Genomic DNA, 20,368 nt, shown 5'->3' with positions numbered 1-20,368 from the left:
GTGTTTTCTTAATTTTTTTTCACTTTTTATTTTTTAACTAGTCCCACTAGGGGACTTCACTATGCTATGCGATCCTCCGATCGCATTTATAATACACTACAATACTTTTGTATTGCAGTATATTAGTGCCTGTCCGTGTAAAACGGACAGGCATCTGCTAGGCCATGCCTCTGGCATGACCTAGGAGGCTTACAGTACAGGCAGACTTGGGGGCCTTTATTAGGGCCCCCCCCCCGGCTGCCATAGAAGACAGCTCCCTCCCTCTCTCCAAAACCATTTAGATGCGGCGCTCGCTAAGGAGTGCCGCATCTGAGGGTTTAAACGGGTGAGATCAATACGGATATCGATCTCACCCGTTAGAGCAGGGATGCCCCCAGCCCTCTCTGGCAGCTGAGAGCAGGGAGATTGAACGGCTCCCTGCTGTTTATTTATTCTGATGCAGCGCCGTAAAAAGGCTATTGCATCAGAATAAAGCCCATTAGTGGCCGCCGTGAGAACACTATGGGGCGGTCACTAACGGGTTAATACTCAATATTATTTTATCGTTTTGTGCCTGTATTATGTGCAAGAGTTTTGAAAATTAATGTAATGCCGGGTAAAGGTAATTTTGCCAATATAATGGCAGGTTTTGTCTTTAATATCTGTAACGATAAAAACCTCAGCTCATTGGTATTCAATCCTTTACGATGTTCAGATGTTTCAGTATTTATAGTTTGTCCTCTGCTCATGTAGAACAAAAAAAATCTCTCACACCTGACAAAAGTTCTATTTTCAGCCCCGTAAAGGTCGTGTCCTGCCTATAATGGACGGGGCGGACCTGAGATGTCCCAAGGTTCCCATAGAAAGTTTTGGCAAGTAAGAGCGCTCCATTAAAGACTGAACATTGCTTAAATCAGGATGTCACAACATTTGTGTCTCTCTGAAGATCAATTTTTCAAGCAAAGTAAATCGGATTAAGCAGCAAATCCCAAATATTAGCCCATAAAAAAGTAATGTAACCATTTTCTAATAACATTATAGGATGGATCAATCACATTCCTGAACCGGGACCGATATTGGCCTTATCAAAACTGACAAACCACAAAACAGCAGAATTCCTTTAGTCAGGAATCCGATAATCCAGAAACTCTGATAATCCGGCAGAAAACTGCAACGTGATGTGAAATTTCACAAGACTAGACACAGAAGACTGAGAAGAGAAGCAATAAGGAAATTTATTATAGTAGCAGATGAGGATTTTGTGTTTCCAATCTATTTTTGGCTTTGTTCTTGACTCTTCTTTACGCTTTCAAGGGTGAAGCTACAAAGAGTGAAACACGTTGGTCTCCGCTGGTTAAGCTTTGTGAAGTGGTCACTGAACTGGGGTTGTTCGAAGTAGACACCCCCTTTAAGAATGCTTTGACTACATGAGTAAAGGTATGTTCGCACTTGCGTCATGACTTCCGGAAGCATAAGGATCTGAGCAAGTCTGACGGAGGGCCAAATTGTGATGTTTACGACTGGGTCAGAGCATCTCCAAAACGGCCGGTCTTGTGAGGTGTTCCCGGCTTACAGTGGTTATTACCTACTAAAAGTGGTCCAAGGAAAGACAACAGGTGAACCGGCGACATTGTCATGGGCACCCAAAGCTCATTGATGCATGGGGAGAGAAAGCTAGCCCGTCCAGTCCAATCCCAAATCAGAGCTACAGCAAAATTGCTGAAAAAGTTACCGCTGGCTATGATAGAAAGGTGTCAGGAGATGAGGAGCATCACGGCTTGCTGTATATGGGGCTGCATAGCCACAGACTGGTCAGAGCGCCCATGCTGACCACTGTCCATTGCCGAAAGCCCCTATAATGGACACATGAGCATCATAACTGGACCATGGAAGAAGGCGCTCTGGTCCGAAAACTTATAGCGTCTTTTACATTTTGTGGATGGGCGGGTGTGTGTTCGCCACTTACCTGGGGAAGAGATGGCACCGGAAAGCATTATGGGAAGTAGACAAGCCAGTGTGCAGTGTGATGCTCTGGGCAATGTTCTACTGGGAAACCTTTCGTCCTGGCAATCATATAGATGTTACTTTGGCATGTACCACTTACCTTAACATTGCTGCATACCAAATACACCCTTCATGGTAACGGTATTCCTTAATGGCGGTGGTTTCTTTCAGTAGGATAATGCGCCTGTCACACTGCAAAAATTGTTCAGGAATTGTTTGAGGATCATGACGAAGGGTTCACGGTGTTGACTTGGCCTCCAAATTCTCCAGATCTCGATCCGATCGATCATAAGTGGGATATGCTAGAAAAACAAGTCCGATCCTTGGAGGCCGCACCTCACATCTTACAGGATCTGCTACGGCCATCTTCGTGCCAGATACCGCAGGAACCTTTAGAAGTTTTGTGGACTCCATGCCTCAACGGGTGAGAGCTGTTACAAAATGATCCTATATCAATCGACCAATCTGTTGTCTTTGGCAAACAGCCTGTAAATTTCACACCACGTTTGCAGACATCACACTCATTTACAATAAGTGCCTTGTTGACCTGTGCCAAATCACAAACACAGATCTGCTATATCTCATTATTTTTCTAAACAGATAAAAGAGTTTGCGATCTATTCCTTCATTTTAATAATGAAACAAGTTTGGCTCATGAAGGACATTGCTTCGGTCATCTCCCAAATTCCCCAGCAGATTAGCATTTATGGTGGGGTGGGAAGTTCCCACGATCGCACTTCATTCCTGCTGGATGATCAGCACAAATCTATGCGGGTGGCCGGTCCAAGTGTCTGTTTACACGGCAGAGTATGACAACCTGGACAGGACAACATTAATGTGTTTTATCAGTGATATATATCATGGCCTTATTTCATCATCTCAATAGTTCATGTAGATGCTGAACTAGAGGGATCACTTCATCATATTACAAATATATTTAATGGAATAATCCTTAAATTCTAATATTTCTTCTCGCCAGAATTGGACAACACGTGGCTTTTGAGATGGTTTGGGACGTGCTCAGTCCGCCAGAATAAACAGCACTAGAGCAACAAGGCTGCGGAAACGTCCATCAATAATCATGGCTTGTTCAGACGGGAAACAGCATGTGCTTTTTGCTTATATATATATATATATATATATATATATATATATATATATACACACACACACACACACACACACACACACACACACACACAATGGTCACTTTTAGGTCAAATGAACCCCTGGTTATTAAAGGGGTTGTTCATCATAGACATGGGTGGCATATGCACCAATGTCTGATTGGTGGGGATCTGACTGATTTGAGCCTCATCAATTAAGACCTTGGTATCATATCCAAGCAATATACCACCAATTTCTCTCAGCCAATCACATGGCAGCTACTCAATGCCAATAGGCTGCAGATATGGTCAAAAGGTTCAGTTCTTCTTCAAACCAAACACCAGAATTGGGATGAAATGTGATATAGAAGGACTTAACGCCCTTTTACACTGGCCAATTATCAGGCAAACAAGCGTTCACAGAAAGCTCCTTCCTGATCATTTCCCTGTGTAAACAGGGCAACGATCAGCCGGTGAACGAGCAGACGCTCGTTTATTAGGAGATTGCATCGTTTTAACTACTTAATGACCGCCCATCGTCTTGAAATCAGGCGGTGCATGTCCTAAGTCTACAGCGACGTCTTTTGGCGTCGCTGTAGAAGAGGCTTATGAGTGCTCATATGAGCGGTCATCCTCTAAGCTGGAGCTGTAACTAACAGCTCCTGATCTTAGAGCAGCCTGCTGAATACAACTGGGGTCGGAAAACATTCGGACCCCAACTATTTTACCATTTAATCGGATCAAAGGGAACTGCCCGCTTTGATCTCATCATCGGAAACACAGTGCCGTGACCAAACACCGGGGAAACCCTCTGCAGTCAGCCCTGAGGACCTACAAAAGGACCCCAGGGCTGTCTGATCAGTAAGCCTGCTATTCGGGCACACAAATGTGCTGCCCTAACAGCAGCCTGTGTCATAGTGACACAGTATGATGTATTAGCATTCAGGAGTATGCTAATACATACAAGTAAAAAAAATATAGTTATAAATAAAGTTATCCCTTAATGGGATTTAAAAAACAAAAAAAGTACCAAAAAAAAGTCATTCTTTTGCATAAAACCCCCAAAAAAATCAATTTTAATTCAAGGTTGTAATGCCAGAAAACCCACCAAGGGGATGAAGACTTTCGTAAGGCACTGTATGTATATAATCAAATAAGAATTCAATAATTGTCAGGCTCATATTTTTACACTTCATCTCCTTCCTATTTTTCGCATTTTAAAGATTAAGGGTAAATTCCTTTGAAAACGTTCCATAGTCAAAAGCACAAAAATAAAACTTCAATTTCTTTTTGTATACAGAAGTAATGATTAGTATCAGCGTGCACGCTGTGTTATGTGATGGCCACGTGCACTAGGTCTTTGGCAAGTGTTTCACAATTTAAGAAAAGCTACAACAAAAAAATCCATTTAGCTGTGGATTAAAGAATTAGACCGAGAACCTGGAGAGACTTCATCATTAGATTGATTGCATCTTGAGAGCTTTTGTGAGTCCTGGCAGCAACACAACACCTGGGAATTCTCAGAACTGGTGTACATCATGTTACCGAATCTTAAAAAGCAAAGACAACATGAACCCATCAAAGAATGCCATAACAGAGGTCCATTTACAGAGCAACTCCAGGCACAACTGATAATAACCTCAATGTTACAGTAAATGTTCCTAAATTGTAAGGTAGATGGCTGCTAAGAAAAAATAAGTTATGCTAAATGTAAATTTAAGCTCTGGATTATATATCTATACACATGCAGATTCTTCTATTCCAACATTTCCATATATTGTCCATAAGGTGTATATATACACACACACACAACATAACTACTATAATACTGCCTCTATATACAGGGATATAACTACTACAAGGGTATGTTCACACAGCCTATTTTCAGGCTGTAAACGACCCGAAAAACTGAAAAAAAAAATGCAGGGACTAAGCACCTCCAAAAATCTGCCCATTGATTTCAATAGGGAAAAACGGCATTGCGTTCCCACGAGGCATTTTTTACGCGGCTCTTGTTAAAAACGGCCACGTAAAAAAAAGTCCCATAAAGAAGCGGTGCAGGTCAGTTCTTGACCCATTTTTGGAGCAGTTTTTCATTGTCTCAATAGAAAAAACAGCTCCAAAAACAGCCGTAAAAAATAAAAATCAAAACACGCTTGATGTATAAAAAAAATAAACAAGAATATAACTACTATAATACTCCTCCTATATACAAGAATATAACTACTATAATACTGCTCCTATATACAAGAAAATAACTACTATAATACTGCCCCCTATATACAAGAATATAACTACTATAATACTGCTCCCGATGTACAAGAATATAACTACTATAATACTGCCCCTATATACAAGAATATAACTACTATAATACTCCTCCTATATACAAGAATATAACTACTATAATACTCCTCCTATATACAAGAATATAACTACTATAATACTGCTCCTATGTACAAGAATATAACTACTATAATACTGCCCCCTATGTACAAGAATATAACTGCTATAATACTGCCCCTATATACAAGAATATAACTACTATAATACTCCTCCTATATACAAGAATATAACTACTATAATACTCCTCCTATATACAAGAATATAACTACTATAATACTGCTCCTATATACAAGAATATAACTACTATAATACTGCTCCTATATACAAGAATATAACTACTATAATACTGCCCCTATATACAAGAATATAACTACTATAATACTGCCCCTATATACAAGAATATAACTACTATAATACTGCCCCTATATACAAGAATATAACTACTACCGTATAATACTCCTCCTATATACAAGAATATAACTACTATAATACTGCTCCTATGCACAAGAATATAACTACTATAATACTGCCCCTATATACACAAGAATATAACTACTATAAGGCTATGTTCACACAGGGTATTTTGCAGGAGGAATATCTGCCTCAAAATTCCGTTTGGAAGTTTGAGGCAGATATTCCTGTCCCTGCACGCCGATTTTCGCTGAGTTTTTCGCCCGCGGCCATTGAGCGCCGCGGGCATAAACCAGCGCGAAATACGCTTTCTCTGCCTCCCATTGAAGTCAATGGGAGGTCAGAGGCAGAAGTGCCCGAAGATAGGGCATGTCGCTTCTTTTTCCCGCGAGGCAGTTTCACTGCTCGCGGGAAAAAGCCGCCGACGCCTCCCACTGAAATCAATGGGAGGCATTTTCGGGCCGTTTTTGCAACGCGGTTTCCGCATCAAAAAACTCAGCAAAATACCCCGTGTGAACATAGCCTAATACTGCCCCTATGTACAAGAATATAACTACTATAATACTGCCCCTATATACAAGAATATAACTACTATAATACTGCCTCCTATATACAAGAATATAACTACTATAATACTGCCGCCTATATACAAGAATATAACTACTATAATACTGCCGCCTATATACAAGAATATAACCACTATAATACTGCCCCTATATACAAGAATATAACTATAATAGTGCCCCCCTATATACAAGAATATAACTACTATAATACTGCTCCTATAGATAAGAATATAACTACTATAATACTGCCCCCTATATACAAGAATATAACTACTATAATACTGCCCCCTATGTACAAGAATATAACTACTATAATACTGCCCCCTATATACAAGAATATAACTACTATAAGGGTATGTTCACACGCACTATTTACGGACGTAATTCGGGCGTTTTTGCCCCGAATTACGTCCGAAAATAGCGCCTCAATAGCGCTGACAAACATCTGCCCATTGAAAGCAATGGGCAGACGTTTGTCTGTTCACACGAGGCGTAATTTACGCGCCGCTGTCAAATGACGGCGCGTAAATAGACGCCCGCGTCAAAGAAGTGACCTGTCACTTCTTTGGGCGTAATTGGAGCCGTTATTCATTGACTCCAATGAATAGCAGCGCCAATTACGTCCGTAATTGGCGCGGCGTTCAAGCGCCTGCACATGCCGTTACGGCTGAAATTACGGGGATGTTTTCAGGCTGAAACATCCCCGTAATTTCAGCCGTTACGGACGCCCTCGTGTGCACATACCCTAATACTTCTCCTATATTCAAGAATATAACTACTATAATACTGCCCCTATATACAAGAATATAACTATTATAATACGGAGGGAAGCATAGAGAAGTGACAGACACACAGATTGAATTACGGAATATTTTTCCCTTAACCCCTTAGTGACCAGCCCATTTTAGGCCTTAATTACCAAGCTATTTTATTCGTTTTTCTATAGTCGCATTCAAAGAGCTATAACGTTTTTATTTTTTTGTCTACATAGCAGCTGTATGAGGACTTGTTTTTTGCGGGATTAGTTGTGCTTTTTAATGGCACCATTTTTGGGTACATATAATTTTTATATTAACTTTTATTAACCTTTTTGGGGGGGATTATAAAAAAAACCTGAAATTCCGCCATTGTTCTATGCGTTTTTAAATTGATGCCGTTCACTATGCGACGTAAATAACATGTTACCTTTATTCTATGGGTCGGTACGATTACGGCGATACCACATATGTGGAGTTTTTTTTATGTTTTACGACTTTTGCACAATAAAAACACTTTTGAACTAAAATTATTTGTTTTTGCATCGTCGCTTTCCAAGAGCCGTAATTTTTTTATTTTTCCATCAATGTAGTGATTTTTTGGGCTTGTTTTCTGCGGGACAAGACGTAGTTTTGAATGGTACTGTTTTGGGGTACATGGGACTTATTGATTCATTTTTATTATGACTTTTTTGGGGGGCAATGGAAAAAAATTGCAATTTCGCCATCGTTTTTTGCGTTTTTTTTTTACGGTGTTCACTTTGCGGTTTAAATTACATATTAACTTTATTAATGGAGTCATTACGGTCGCGGCGATACCACATATGTGTACTTTTTTTTTTTTTTTTACACTTTTACTAAATAAAACCACTTTTTATGGAAAAAAATGGATTTATTTTTTTACTGTACTTTTTATTAATAATCTTTATTTCACTTTGATGACTTATTTTATTAGTCCCACTAGGGGACTTTACTGTGCGATGTTCCGATCGCTGCTATAATGCATTATTGCCTGTCAGTGTAAATCTGACAGGCAATCTGTTAGGACGTGCCTCCGGCGCGTCCTAACAGGCATATGTCCAGGGCAGACCTGGGGGCTTTTATCAGTCCCCCGGCTGCCATGACACCCCATCGGAGACCCGCGATTGCATTCGCGGGCCGCCGATGGGTGACAGAGGGAGCGCACTCCCTCTGTAAACAAAGTTAAATGCTGCGGTCGCTATTGACGGCGGCATTTAACGGGTTAAACGGCCGCGATCGAAGTAAACTTCAATCGCGGGCGTTGGAGCAGGAGCTCAGCTGTCATCAGACAGCAGTGCCCTGGCTCCTGCCTGCACGGGAGACCCGTGCAGGACTTAGACTAGGCTGACGTGAAAAGGCGTCAGCCTAGCCTAAAGCCCATTAGTGAATCACGTAAAAAGGCGTATTAGTGGTCACTAAGGGGTTAATACATCATCCAGTTGTCCACAGCGTGTACAAGGCAAATACACCATATTCATATATATTCACGCACCTTTCCGTGCATAGGAGCAGCTGTAGGGAGTGTATATAAGAATATAGTCAGAGAAGAAGAAGTTCTAAACACTCCTAAATGTCTAAGGTGGGAGTAACCTTTTACTAATAGCGGCTTCCATCATATATATCACATAGTATCAGTCTCTGGTTACTTAATTTTGAAACCTCTAAGTGGCCTGGACGCCCAGCACATTACACATCAGTCCAAGAGAGAGAGAGGCAAGACAGTGTAAAAGAGTCATAGGAAAACAACGGAAAATGTATCCCTGTTTTATAGATCGCTCGTGAAAACCCATGCAAACCTAGTACTTCACACAGGTGAGGAATTGTTAGGGTATGTTCACATGGCCTATTTACGGACAAAAACGCCCGAATTACGTCTGAAAATAGCGCCTCAATAGCGCTGACAAACATCTGCCCATTGAAAGCAATGGGCAGACGTTTGTCTGTTCACACGAGGCGTATATTTACGCGCCGCTGTCAAATGACGGCGCGTAAATAGACGCCCGCGTAGAAGAAGTGACCTGTCACTTCTTTGGCCGTAATTGGAGCCGTTATTCATTGACTCCAATGAATAGCAGCGCTAATTACGGCCGTAATTGACGCGGCGTTCAAGCGCCTGCACATGCCGGTACGGCTGAATTTACGGGGATGTTTTCAGGCTGAAACATCCCCGTAATTTCATCCGTTACGGACGCCCTCGTGTGAACATACCCTTACAATGTAGGCAAATTTCTGTGAGCTACATACAGACAGCATCAGCCCAAAATCTGTCTCCTGTTCTTACCTCCAGACTGATGGATTTTACCTGAACTGCTATGCTACATTGTAGAAAATCCTGAGCCTCAGCTTTGAGCAGGACTAAACGAGGATGGTTTTCAGTTTATGAATGTAAACAAGAATGCTTCTATTTATTGACAACAAGCAGAGATCTTGAAAACAACAACTGAACCGTTAAAATTTAGATACCTTTTCTAAATTTTCCATTATTAGGATCCAAAGCCATGAAATAAACGATGAGGAAAACCAAATTTAATGCTATTACACCACATTCTAGGACGGCAAATATTGTGGCCAAAAAACAAAAGCGGTCAATTGAAATTTGTAAAATATGTGCTTTATTATTTTACCCTCGTAAATATAAATAACAGCACGATAAAGGTTTTCTTCAGCTTTCCTCTTTAAGAAAAAAAAAAAAAAAGGAAGTTTCTCCATCTCCTCCTTTCCTCTCGTTATACGGAATTGTATGAAAGGGGTGGGGCTTAGCCACTTACACTGCTCGGTCTAAGCTGCAGATAAACCAAGCCCCGCCCCCTGTAGATAAACTTCCAAAAAGGAGGGTTCCAGCAGAAGGTAAACCTAGGTTCTCTCCCCCAGATTTTTCTTCCTATATGCTTCTAGGCAGTGTCCCTTTAATTGGCAGATACCGTGCTGTACTATTAGTCAATGCCTCGTTGTTTTCTCATGTGCGCTGAACTGTAGGAATCCACTGAGCGGTGGAACATTTACAATGCCCAAATGAATTATGCATGGTGGAAACTTCTTCACAATGGCTCATTTCAAAGTGTTGTCCCCATGAACTAGAGCGGCACAATACGTCAGACAGGTGTACCGAAACGTTCTGTGAAAGCTGCCAATGTGTACACAGCGCCGTAACCTACACGTGGGTCCATACTGATGAAGTCATCCAGGTTCATAGAAGATCCTATAGAAGGGGATGGAATTGCACTAATTAATTGCACCTCTAGTGTCATAGTCTAAGTCCCAGCATGCCCTGCTCTATAACATTTTATGACCTGTAAAATAATATATATATATATATATATATATATATATATATTCGGCAGGATAGAATTACCTGTTTGTAGCCTATCCCTCCATTAATAGCCTATCCAACAGTCTGCAGCTTCATTCTTCCCTATACTTTGATTGGGATGAAATTGTAAATCAGTCACACTGTACAGCGATGGGGGTCACCAAGTCTATATGGTTGGATTAATGGCCAGACCATCGAGCGCTTGCCCTTACACACCGTAATTTGCAGCTCTTAAAAGCGGTTGTCCCCTACTGGACAACTGATGACCTCCCCACTGGATTAGGCCTTCAGTATATCATCAATGCAGGTCCGACACCCAGATGGTTGGTCAGATTTATTTTTAAGGACACACCTCCAACTGGTAAAACATTGTTGTCAATTTATTTATATATTTCTAAAGAGGAATAAAATAGAAACAGCACAACGTAGAGTTAGAAGAATTTTTTTTCCCCAGAATCATTACTTTTAGGCCCCATGCACACGACCGTAAAAAGGCCCGTAATTACGGGTCCACTGTGCGGGCTAAATCATGTCAAAACTTTATCGTTTAGGTTGTCACAGATGCAACGATACCAATTATGCATAATTTTTTTTTTCCCATAATAAAGCTACTTTATGGGAGGAAAGGGTTTTATACACACACATATATATATATATATATATACATACATACACACACACACACATACACACACTTTTCACTGAGAAGGAATTGCTGCCTCGTATTTTTGGGAATAGTGGTGTATCTTGGGACACTGGTCATGTGTCTGAACGAGGAGGTCTTTTGCACCCTTTCATTATTTGCAGTGTGTGCGCGCGCGCGCATATATAAAAATGCATTTAAATCGCTGCAATAATACTTCTGTATTGCAGTATATTAAGCCTATTAGCGTTATACTAAAAGGGGTCACGTCTATGGCAAACCATTAAGGGTAAGAACACACGCCACGTGTTCAGGGCGGATACACTTCAAGCTGCACAGCGTTTCTGCCCTTAATACCGCAGGGAATGCTGTCCGAAAAACAACATGGTGCGTATTTTCAGGCGAAATTTCCACTGCGGAAAGCAGCGCCGGAGAAAAAAAAAATAAAATGTAAAAAAAGTTTATACTTACCCCCTCCCTCTCTACTGTGCATAGTCCAGCCTCCTAAGATGACAGTGCAGGCCATGTGACTGCTGCAGCTTGTGATTGGCTGCAACAGTCACATGGGATGAAACATCCCAGGAGGCCAGACTGGAGAAGAAGCAGGGAACTCTAGGTAAGTAAGTATAACTTTTTTTTCTTACGTGCAGTGGGGAAAACTTGCAACACAGCATAAATTGACATGCTGCGGCTGAAAAAAAAAATCTGCACCGCTGGTCAATGTGTGTGTTTGTTTTTTTTTTGGGGCTGATTCTTTCCGCTATGTGGGGATGAGATTTGCTGAGATCTTAACCATGCTGTTGCTACTGTAATACGCTGCAAATTTTCTGCAATGAAATCTGTTGCGGAAAATTCAGTGTTTACACCGTGTTTTCTTACCCAAACACATGGCCTGGTGGCCTTACAAAGGCAGCCCCCTCCCTCCGTGAAACAACTTCAGTGCCGCAGTTGCTCCTGAGCCCGCAGCATGTCAGCGCCGTACATCCTGCTGACTAATACGAGACACGCGCGTCGAGGTGATACGCTGCACCTTTCCCGTTCCTATATTTAGGTGAGCCAGTACTATCCTAAATTACCAGTCACACACATACATACATTGCTGCACACACTCAGGCTTTTTAATTTTTTAAGTCAACCAGATGTTTTTTTTAGATCTTAAAATACCATTGGTAGCCTATAGATTATACATTTGGTTGTTTATTGCATATTACCTTGTATTCAATATACTGTGCACACCCATCATAAAGTATTTTATATGCCTTAAAGACGGTTATGGTTCATAGAACTTTTTTCGTCCGATTTTTGTTATATATTTACGGCGCTGTGCAAAGTACTGCTTTTCGCCAGACCTGTAAATGTACGGCACGGTGCGAAAGCGGGTTAATGTAATGAAACGCCTCGTAAAAAGAAGTGCATGTCGCTTCTTGAGCCGTTTTTCATTGCCTATAGAAAAACCGCTCCAAAAACGCAAGTTGCTTAAAAACCGGCTGTAAAATACGGAGCGGATTTCTTTAGCGTGTGAACATGGCCTTAGAGTGACATCTTCATCAGACGTATCGGTCACACCCTGATGTTTGTGCGGTGACTGCTGTAAACATTTCTCAGCAGGTTTATAGAACGCGAGCAGATCCGTCAAATCTCTGTTCAGAGCGGATCAGGACGAGCCAGATAGATCTTGGAACTCTCCCTCAGAAACTAAAAAACAACTGGTGTGTATCCAGAAGTAGGAGCAGCGAGATACAGACAAGACAAAATGGTACTGAACAATATTCCGTAAATCTTTATTAGATAAAGTTTTAAAAACGTATATAAAACTCACCTCCGATCCCTATTTTCAGGGGCACGCGTCAGGGGTGTCCTCTCACCGTTACTTTTTAACCTGTCCCTAGATCCCCTTCTCCGTCATCTCCAGTCCCTAGCATGTTTTCAGGGTATACAAATCGGAGGCTCTCAAATTAAATTATCGGCATTTGCAGATGATATTTTGCGGTTCATATCCAACCCTACCTCTACGCTACAACCAATCCTCCAGGATATCTAGTTTTATGGCGCCTAGTCAGGTTTTAAAATCAATATACAAAAATCAGAAGCCCTAATACTCAAGGGTCCCCCTCCAGGCCACTCTGGTCTTCAAAACATGCAAATGGAACTCTGACTACATTCCCTATTTGGGGGTGCGAATAACGAGACGACCATCACGTTTATATCAACAAAATCTTACTTCCTATGTAGCATGTTTGGAATCCCAACTCGTTGCTTGGAGGCACTTTACCTTATCGTTTTTGGGTAGGGCAAATCTATTGAAAATGGTTGTCTTCCCTAAATTGTTATACTTACTACAGTCATTGCCTATATACTCGAGACCAGTGGACGTTAGGCGGCTGAATGCTCTTTTCCAAGGGTTCATATGGAACCAGAGGAGACCACGAGTGAGTCTATGCATACTGCAACAATGCCGTGAACATGGAGGGGTTAACTTTCCGCAGATTCATTTATACAACATGGGCTCAACTGTGAGTGATTGGGGATTGGATAACCGGCAGCTCCTGCTTTACTGATTCGACATTAGATCTACAATTTTCCAGACCCATTTCCTTAACATGCCTTCTACACACTCCCTACTCGGCCCTAACGCCTGATCAACGGGCTAATCCCCTAATCATGTCCGCCTGGAAGACATGGACCAAGGTCAGACAACATGTAGGCTATGTTCACACGGAGTATTTTGCAGAGTTTTTTGAAGCGGAAACCGCGTCGCAAAACTCGGCAAAAACGGCCCGAGAACGCCTCCCATTGATTTAAAAAAAGCGACATGCCTTATCTTTGGGCGCTTCCGCCTCTGACCTCCCATTGACTTCAATGGGAGGCAGAGAAACCGTATTTCGCGCTGTTTTATGCCTGCGGCGCTCAATGGCCGCGGGCGAAAATCTGCGTGCAGGGAGGGAAAAATCTGCCTCAAAGTTCCAAACTGAATTTTGAGGCAGATATTCCTCCCCCAAAATACTCCGTGTGAACATAGCCTTAGGATTAAACCCTAGATTCTCCCTACTCCTCCCCTGGACCCATAACCCTGACTTCCAAAACGCCAATTCCCATGTGGTTTTTCGTGGATGGGCTCGGAGGGGGTTGACATGTATTAGTCAGATAATTAACACGCTCACCCGCCTTCCCTATTCATTTAATGAACTACGTATTCAGTTTGATTTTTTGGGCCAACACCCCTTTTACTACATGCAGGCCTGTAGCTATGCTCATAAGGTCATTAGACAGTTACAAGACCAAGACTGGGATGACTTCTTCTGTCAATTAACTCCATCTCACCAACACCGAAAGAGACTAATTACTACATACTATAATGTTCTAAGACAGCCACTGGACTACGCTAAATCACGATCGAGTGTATCTTATTGGGTTGACCACTTAGATGACATCACTCATGATGATATCTTATCATCTGTAACCACGGCAGCCAAATACCTCCCATCAGCCATGTACTGGGAGATGTCCTTTAACCTGTTAGTGACCGGCCCATAGTCTTTTTACGTCGGTCACTAACGGGCCTTATTCCGATGCCATAGACTTTTTACGTTGCGGCATCGGAATAAGTAAACAGAGCAGGGAGCTGTCAAATCTGGCAGCTGAGGGCTGGGAGCGTCCCTGCTCTGCCGGGTGAGATCGATATTAGTATCGATCTCACCCGTTTAACCCCTCAGATGCGGTGCTCAATAGTGAGCACCGCATCTGAGTGGTTTTGGAGAGAGGGAGGGAGCTCCCATTCTCTGCCCCACCGACACCCGGCGATACGATCGCCGAGTGTCTGCGATGGCAGCCGAGGGCCTAATAAAGGCCCCCAGGTCTGCCTGGAGCGAATGCCTGCTAGATCATGCCTCTGGCATGACCTAGCAGATGCCTGTCCGTTTTAAACGGACAGGCATAATACACTGCAATACAGAAGTATTGCAGTGTATTATAATAGCGATCGCAGAATCGCATATTAAAGTCCCCTAATGGGACTAGTAAAAAAAGTTAAAAAAAAAGTTTAATTTAAAAAAAAAAAATTGGAAAAAAAAAAATGAAAAACCCACTTTTTCCCTTACAAACTGCTTTAGTATTAAAAAAAAACAATATAGTAAAAAAGTTACACATATTTGATATCGCCGTGTCCGTAACGACCCCGACTATAAAGCTATTACATTACTTAACCCGCACGGTGAACGCCGTAAAAAATTAAATAAAAAAAGATGGAAAAATTGCTGTTTTCTGTGAATCCTGACTTTAAAAAAATGTGATTAAAGAAGTGATCAGAAAGTCGCATCTACTCAAAAATGGTACCAATAAAAACTACAAGTCTTCCCGCCAAAAAAAAGCCCTCATACAAACGCATCGGCAAAAAATAAAAACGTTACGGCTCTTCAAATATGGAGACACAAGAACAAATAATTTTGAAAAAAAAAGCGTTTTTACTGTGTACAAGTAGTAAAACATACAAAAACTATACAAATTTGGTATCGTTGCAATGGTAACAACCCGCTGAATAAAGTTATTGTGTTATTTATAGCACACGGTAAACGGCGTAGATTTAGGACGGAAAAAAGTGGCGAAATTTCAGATTTTTTTCTATTCCCCCCCCCCCCCAAAAAAAGTTAATCAATAAATATGTGCCTCAAAATGGTGCTATTAAAAAATACAACTTGACTTTTGGCATAAGATTCAATGTTTTATGTCCAATACCCTGTCCATACAATGCCCCTCAACCCAACAGTGGGGTCTCTTTGGGATCCTACCACCTTCCATGCTCTATATCCCGAACCATCATAAAAAACTGCTGTACTAGGTCTCTGCGGCTGCTAGGAAGGCGATTCTACAGGTCTGGATAACTAACAGCCCCCCCCCCCCCCCCTCATCGTATCTTCCTAGAAAAACTATCCTACCTTTTCCGCATAGATTGGGTGGAAACCTCCCTCCGGAAAGAGCACGAAACCGAGGGATTTTTTAAGTTGTTGGAGAATTTTATACCTCTCTTGCCACTTCACATTAAACAAAAGCAGATTGCATGTTTTGGCTCCTCAACCTGGTACCTGGAGCGTCAGCTGTCTGGTGTGACACCGATCAGGCTATGAATCCTTGTACACCAGTGTGGAATTATGGTACTGCGGGGGATACACGTGTCCATCCTCTCCCCCCCCCCCCCCCCCTCTTCTCTCCTTCCCTTCTTTATGAGTTACATGTCCTATGAACATTGATACTCTTTTTTTTCTTCTCCTTGTTTTTGGGGTAAAATCTCTCGTACCGTTTTAACGAGGATCATTTGTAATAATTTCTATTACTTGTAGGATATATTTTCTGCAACATATTGATATCAGTGTTCGGAGAGGTTATTGCCATGGGACATGCTGTTGAATTTTTGAATATTTGTTTACTTGTCTGCGATTGTTGAAAAATAAAAAATACATATTTAAAAAAAATAAAAACGTATATAAAAATACATAAGAAAAATACACAATAGCGAAACGTACCTTGCGGCTGGCGTCTGCTCGGTCTACTCTCATCTAGAACTTCCTACTGGCTGCTTTTGCATGTAATAGGTCTTATTGCCAGCATTCTATGTAGCATTCTACATAATACGGTACTTCTGGACATACAATTGGTGTCAGTTTACTATACTTGGAAAATTATATATATAGACCTTACACCCCCCCCCAACTCATCGCGGATTGTCAGCCTCCCTTTTTATATATACACATTTTAAAACATTTGTCATCCAATATAGGTTTACGTAATATTTTTCGATGCTATTTTGTCTTGTGTGTATCTCGGTGCGCTTAGGGTATGTGCACACGATAACGCCAATTACGGAGCTGTTTTCAGACGTAATTGCTCGTACTCGCGTTTTTGCGAGGCGTCAATTACGGACGTAATCTGGAGATGTTCTTCATTGGATTCAATGAAAAACGGCATCAATTACGTCCCAAGAAGTGTCCTGCACTTTGACAAGGCTGTTATTTTACGCGCCGTCTTTTGACAGCGACGCGTAAAATTACAGGTCATCGGCACAGAACATCGGCAAACCCATTGAAATGAATGGGCAGATGTTTGCCGACGTATTAGAGCCGTGTTTTCAGGCGTAATGCGAGGCGTAAAATGCCTCCATTATGTCTGAAAATAGGTCGTGTGAACCCAGCCTTCCATTATACCACACGAGTCAGTGACATGTTCTTGTGTCATTTAGCCCATGACTAATTGGTCACACTTCTTTTCAAAGTGGAAATCCAAGGACCCCAGTAACAGAGGCGCAGTGTAAACCCCTCTTCTATTCTTATATTTGCACCCCTAACATTGTGTTTTGCTCGCCTGTTTAAAATGAATATTGATGATATTTTCCTTAAGGGTTATACCACTCAAACACTTATGGCAGATACATCTATATCCAGACCGGGGGGGGGGTCCCACAGGGCAGGGCGACCTTCCGCATCCAGGCGGAGAACGAATGGAGAGGTGGCCGCTCCAGGATACGCCAAACATCACTGACCTTTGCTGCTGTATTTAGCGCACTGAGGATTTGATGCATTTACTGTAGCAAACACTCAGCTTTGAGAAGCATTAATTATGAACAGGTTTCATGCCTCTGGGTGTAAAGCAAAATGTTCCAATTTCCTGACTGCAAAATAAGAAATTTTGAAGGTTGTTGCATAGTGATGGCATATCCGAGTAATAAGCGATCACTTTGTCCATATGTCCTATTATCGGATACAGACATCCCAGAAGGGGGGACACATGACTTGGTATATTAGCCAGAGTGGGGAGTCATGTTCACACGCAGTGACCAGAAACTTCTGAAAATACAGAGCGGTTTTCAGGCGAAAACAGCACCCGATTCGCAGACGTTTTTTTTTTTTTTAACAACTCGCGTTTTTCGCAGCGTTTGTTTACGGACATTTTTGGAGCGGTTTTTCAATTGAGTCAATGAACGCCTCCAAAGACGTCCCAAGAAGTGTCCTGCACTTTTGACGAGCTGTCATTTTACGCACGTGGATTATGACAGCGACGCGTAAAATTAAGGCTCGTGGGAACAGAACATCGTAATTCCCATTGAAAGCAATGGGTAGATGTTTGTAGGCGTATTAGGGGTGTTTTTTCATGTGTAATTCGAGGCGTAAAATGACCAAATTACATCTGAAACCACCGTGTGTGAACATACCCCAAGACTGCTCTCCAGTGCTGTAAAAACACTTCACAAAAACAAAAAAACAACCAGCATCTCTCGCTCTCTGGCGAGCTACAGTATCGATGTAACAGGACGCAGAGTAATTATGCTCAGTCATACCTGGAATTATTCACTGCAGGCAATGCTTTCTCACCATTATCAAGATCATTGCTGGCTGTCACTAAATTAAAACATTCATTATTTACATCCAGAGGCTGAAACAATACTAATTGTGTCCAACTGAGGCTCCGTACACATCTGCAGAGGCTTTGTTAGGGTCTTTCGTCAAAGATTCTATCCTCCTGGACAGCGCTAATCTTCCCGCCAAAACGACAAACAGAACCCGACAAACGCCATTAGAAGTCAATGGGTTCCATCGGGCACCATTAGTGTCTATCGTGCGGCAGATCGAACATTTTGTTTTTCTGCTCCTATGACGGAGCAGATCAACGGAGTTGACAATGCAGGTTTGAACACAGCCTGACCTAGGTGCATGGCTCGTTACAGTGTACCAGATGTGTAATGATCCGTAGGGAAAATGTAGGCCTTGTTGACATCAGCGTTAATTTAAATCTATTAGGGTTTATGACAAAAACAGCCACCCATACAGCATTATTTCAGTCAAAAATCCTTGAACTCCGACCGACCCCCTTAAAGAAAACCGGGTTTCAGGATTCACGGGTATCTTCTTATAAGCTGATCCGGCATAGCAGTCATGGCTTAGTTATAAACACAAGCCATGATGAAAGCGTGAATAGAGCCTTAATCTCCCATTGAATTATAGCTCAGCTAAGCTGCTAGGGGGGTGTCTGACAACAAGCTTGTAGATCATTTCCAGTAGTAACCAGCAGAATAGTGAGTGCAGCTCTGGAGTATAATACAGGATGTAACTCAGGATCAGTACGGGATAAGTAATGTAATGTATGTACACAGTGACTCCACCAGCAGAATAGTGAGTGCAGCTCTGGAGTAGAATACAGGCTGTAACTCAGGATCAGTACGGGATAAGTAATGTATGTACACAATGACCTGAACTGTAGATTAATTCAACATATAAACGGTTAAAAGCTGAACGTGCTAGGTCACTAGCCTCCCAGGAAATGTTAGCCACAGATACTAGATAATTACATTTTCAGAAATAGGGGATTCAGACAGATGAAAGGCTGGCCTTTAAGAACACTTAACCCAACAGAGGAGGAAGCCGCCTGCAGAGGAGCGAATCACTCACCTGGTGTCTTTATATACGGATAAGGGGGCGGCGGTTTCCTCCACTCGTTGTTGGAGTCTTTCATATGGGATCGGTCAGATGCAAAAGTCCTGAGATACTCATCTGACGGGTTCACCCTTAGCTTCCTAGAGGAGAACACACGTTCTTGTATATTAGGAGAGCGGAAAGATACTAAATCAGCAATATAAAGGAGAACTCCACCCACACTGCAGATTTGGCAAGTTTAACCCTATTTGATACTTTAGGCCTCACTCACCACTCCGTGTACTGTGTATTTGCACCATATCCGGAAACCCCTAAATACAAGGTCAAGGAAGCAATACATGCGGCCATATTTTTAACATCCATATTCTAAATACTTAAAGGGGTTGTCCAGATTAGAAATCTCATTTTCTCATAACCAATCGAATTCCGAGTTGAGAGAGGGGTCCTCATCTCTTCAGTGGAGAGCGGTTACAAAGATCACCTCACCCTGGAGGACCTGTCTTGTATTACACAGACAACACAAATATAAAATGTCACTGTGTAATGCTTTATTTCCCCTGTGGTGGCGCTTCAGGGAAATTGAATACTTACTGTAAAGCTATGTTCACACGCTTAACCAAAAACGTCTGAAAATACAGAGCTGTATTCAAGGTAAAACCGCTCCCGATTGTCAGATGTTTAAGCCACTTGCGTTTTTCGCAACATTTTTTATGGACGTTTTTGGAGAAGTTTCAATACAGCATGAAAAACTGCTCCAAACACATCAAGAAGTGACATGCACTTTTTCGTGGCCGTTTCTTTTTTACCGTT

At 41.8% G+C, this 20,368-nt stretch overlaps 1 protein-coding gene across 4 annotated transcripts in view; it reads right to left on the bottom strand.

Moving 5' to 3' along the window:
• Positions 1-20,368, bottom strand: part of NTAQ1 (N-terminal glutamine amidase 1) — a 144,171-nt gene that overhangs the window by 110,166 nt on the left and 13,637 nt on the right. For 2 of the 4 annotated variants that reach the window (XM_075825768.1, XM_075825767.1), the window contains one exon: positions 19,574-19,698. In XM_075825768.1, coding sequence (XP_075681883.1) covers positions 19,574-19,698 — 125 coding nt within the window. Of the gene's footprint in view, positions 1-9,777; positions 10,388-10,584; positions 10,606-19,573; positions 19,699-20,368 lie in introns of those variants that run through there. The other 2 variants (XM_075825769.1, XM_075825771.1) reach the window with 2 other exon arrangements.

This window comes from Rhinoderma darwinii, chromosome 5, assembly GCF_050947455.1.
Source record: "Rhinoderma darwinii isolate aRhiDar2 chromosome 5, aRhiDar2.hap1, whole genome shotgun sequence".
NCBI lineage: Eukaryota > Metazoa > Chordata > Amphibia > Anura > Rhinodermatidae > Rhinoderma > Rhinoderma darwinii.
Note: the sequence above shows the minus strand (reverse complement) of the source record. Positions and strands in the feature narration are given on the sequence as shown.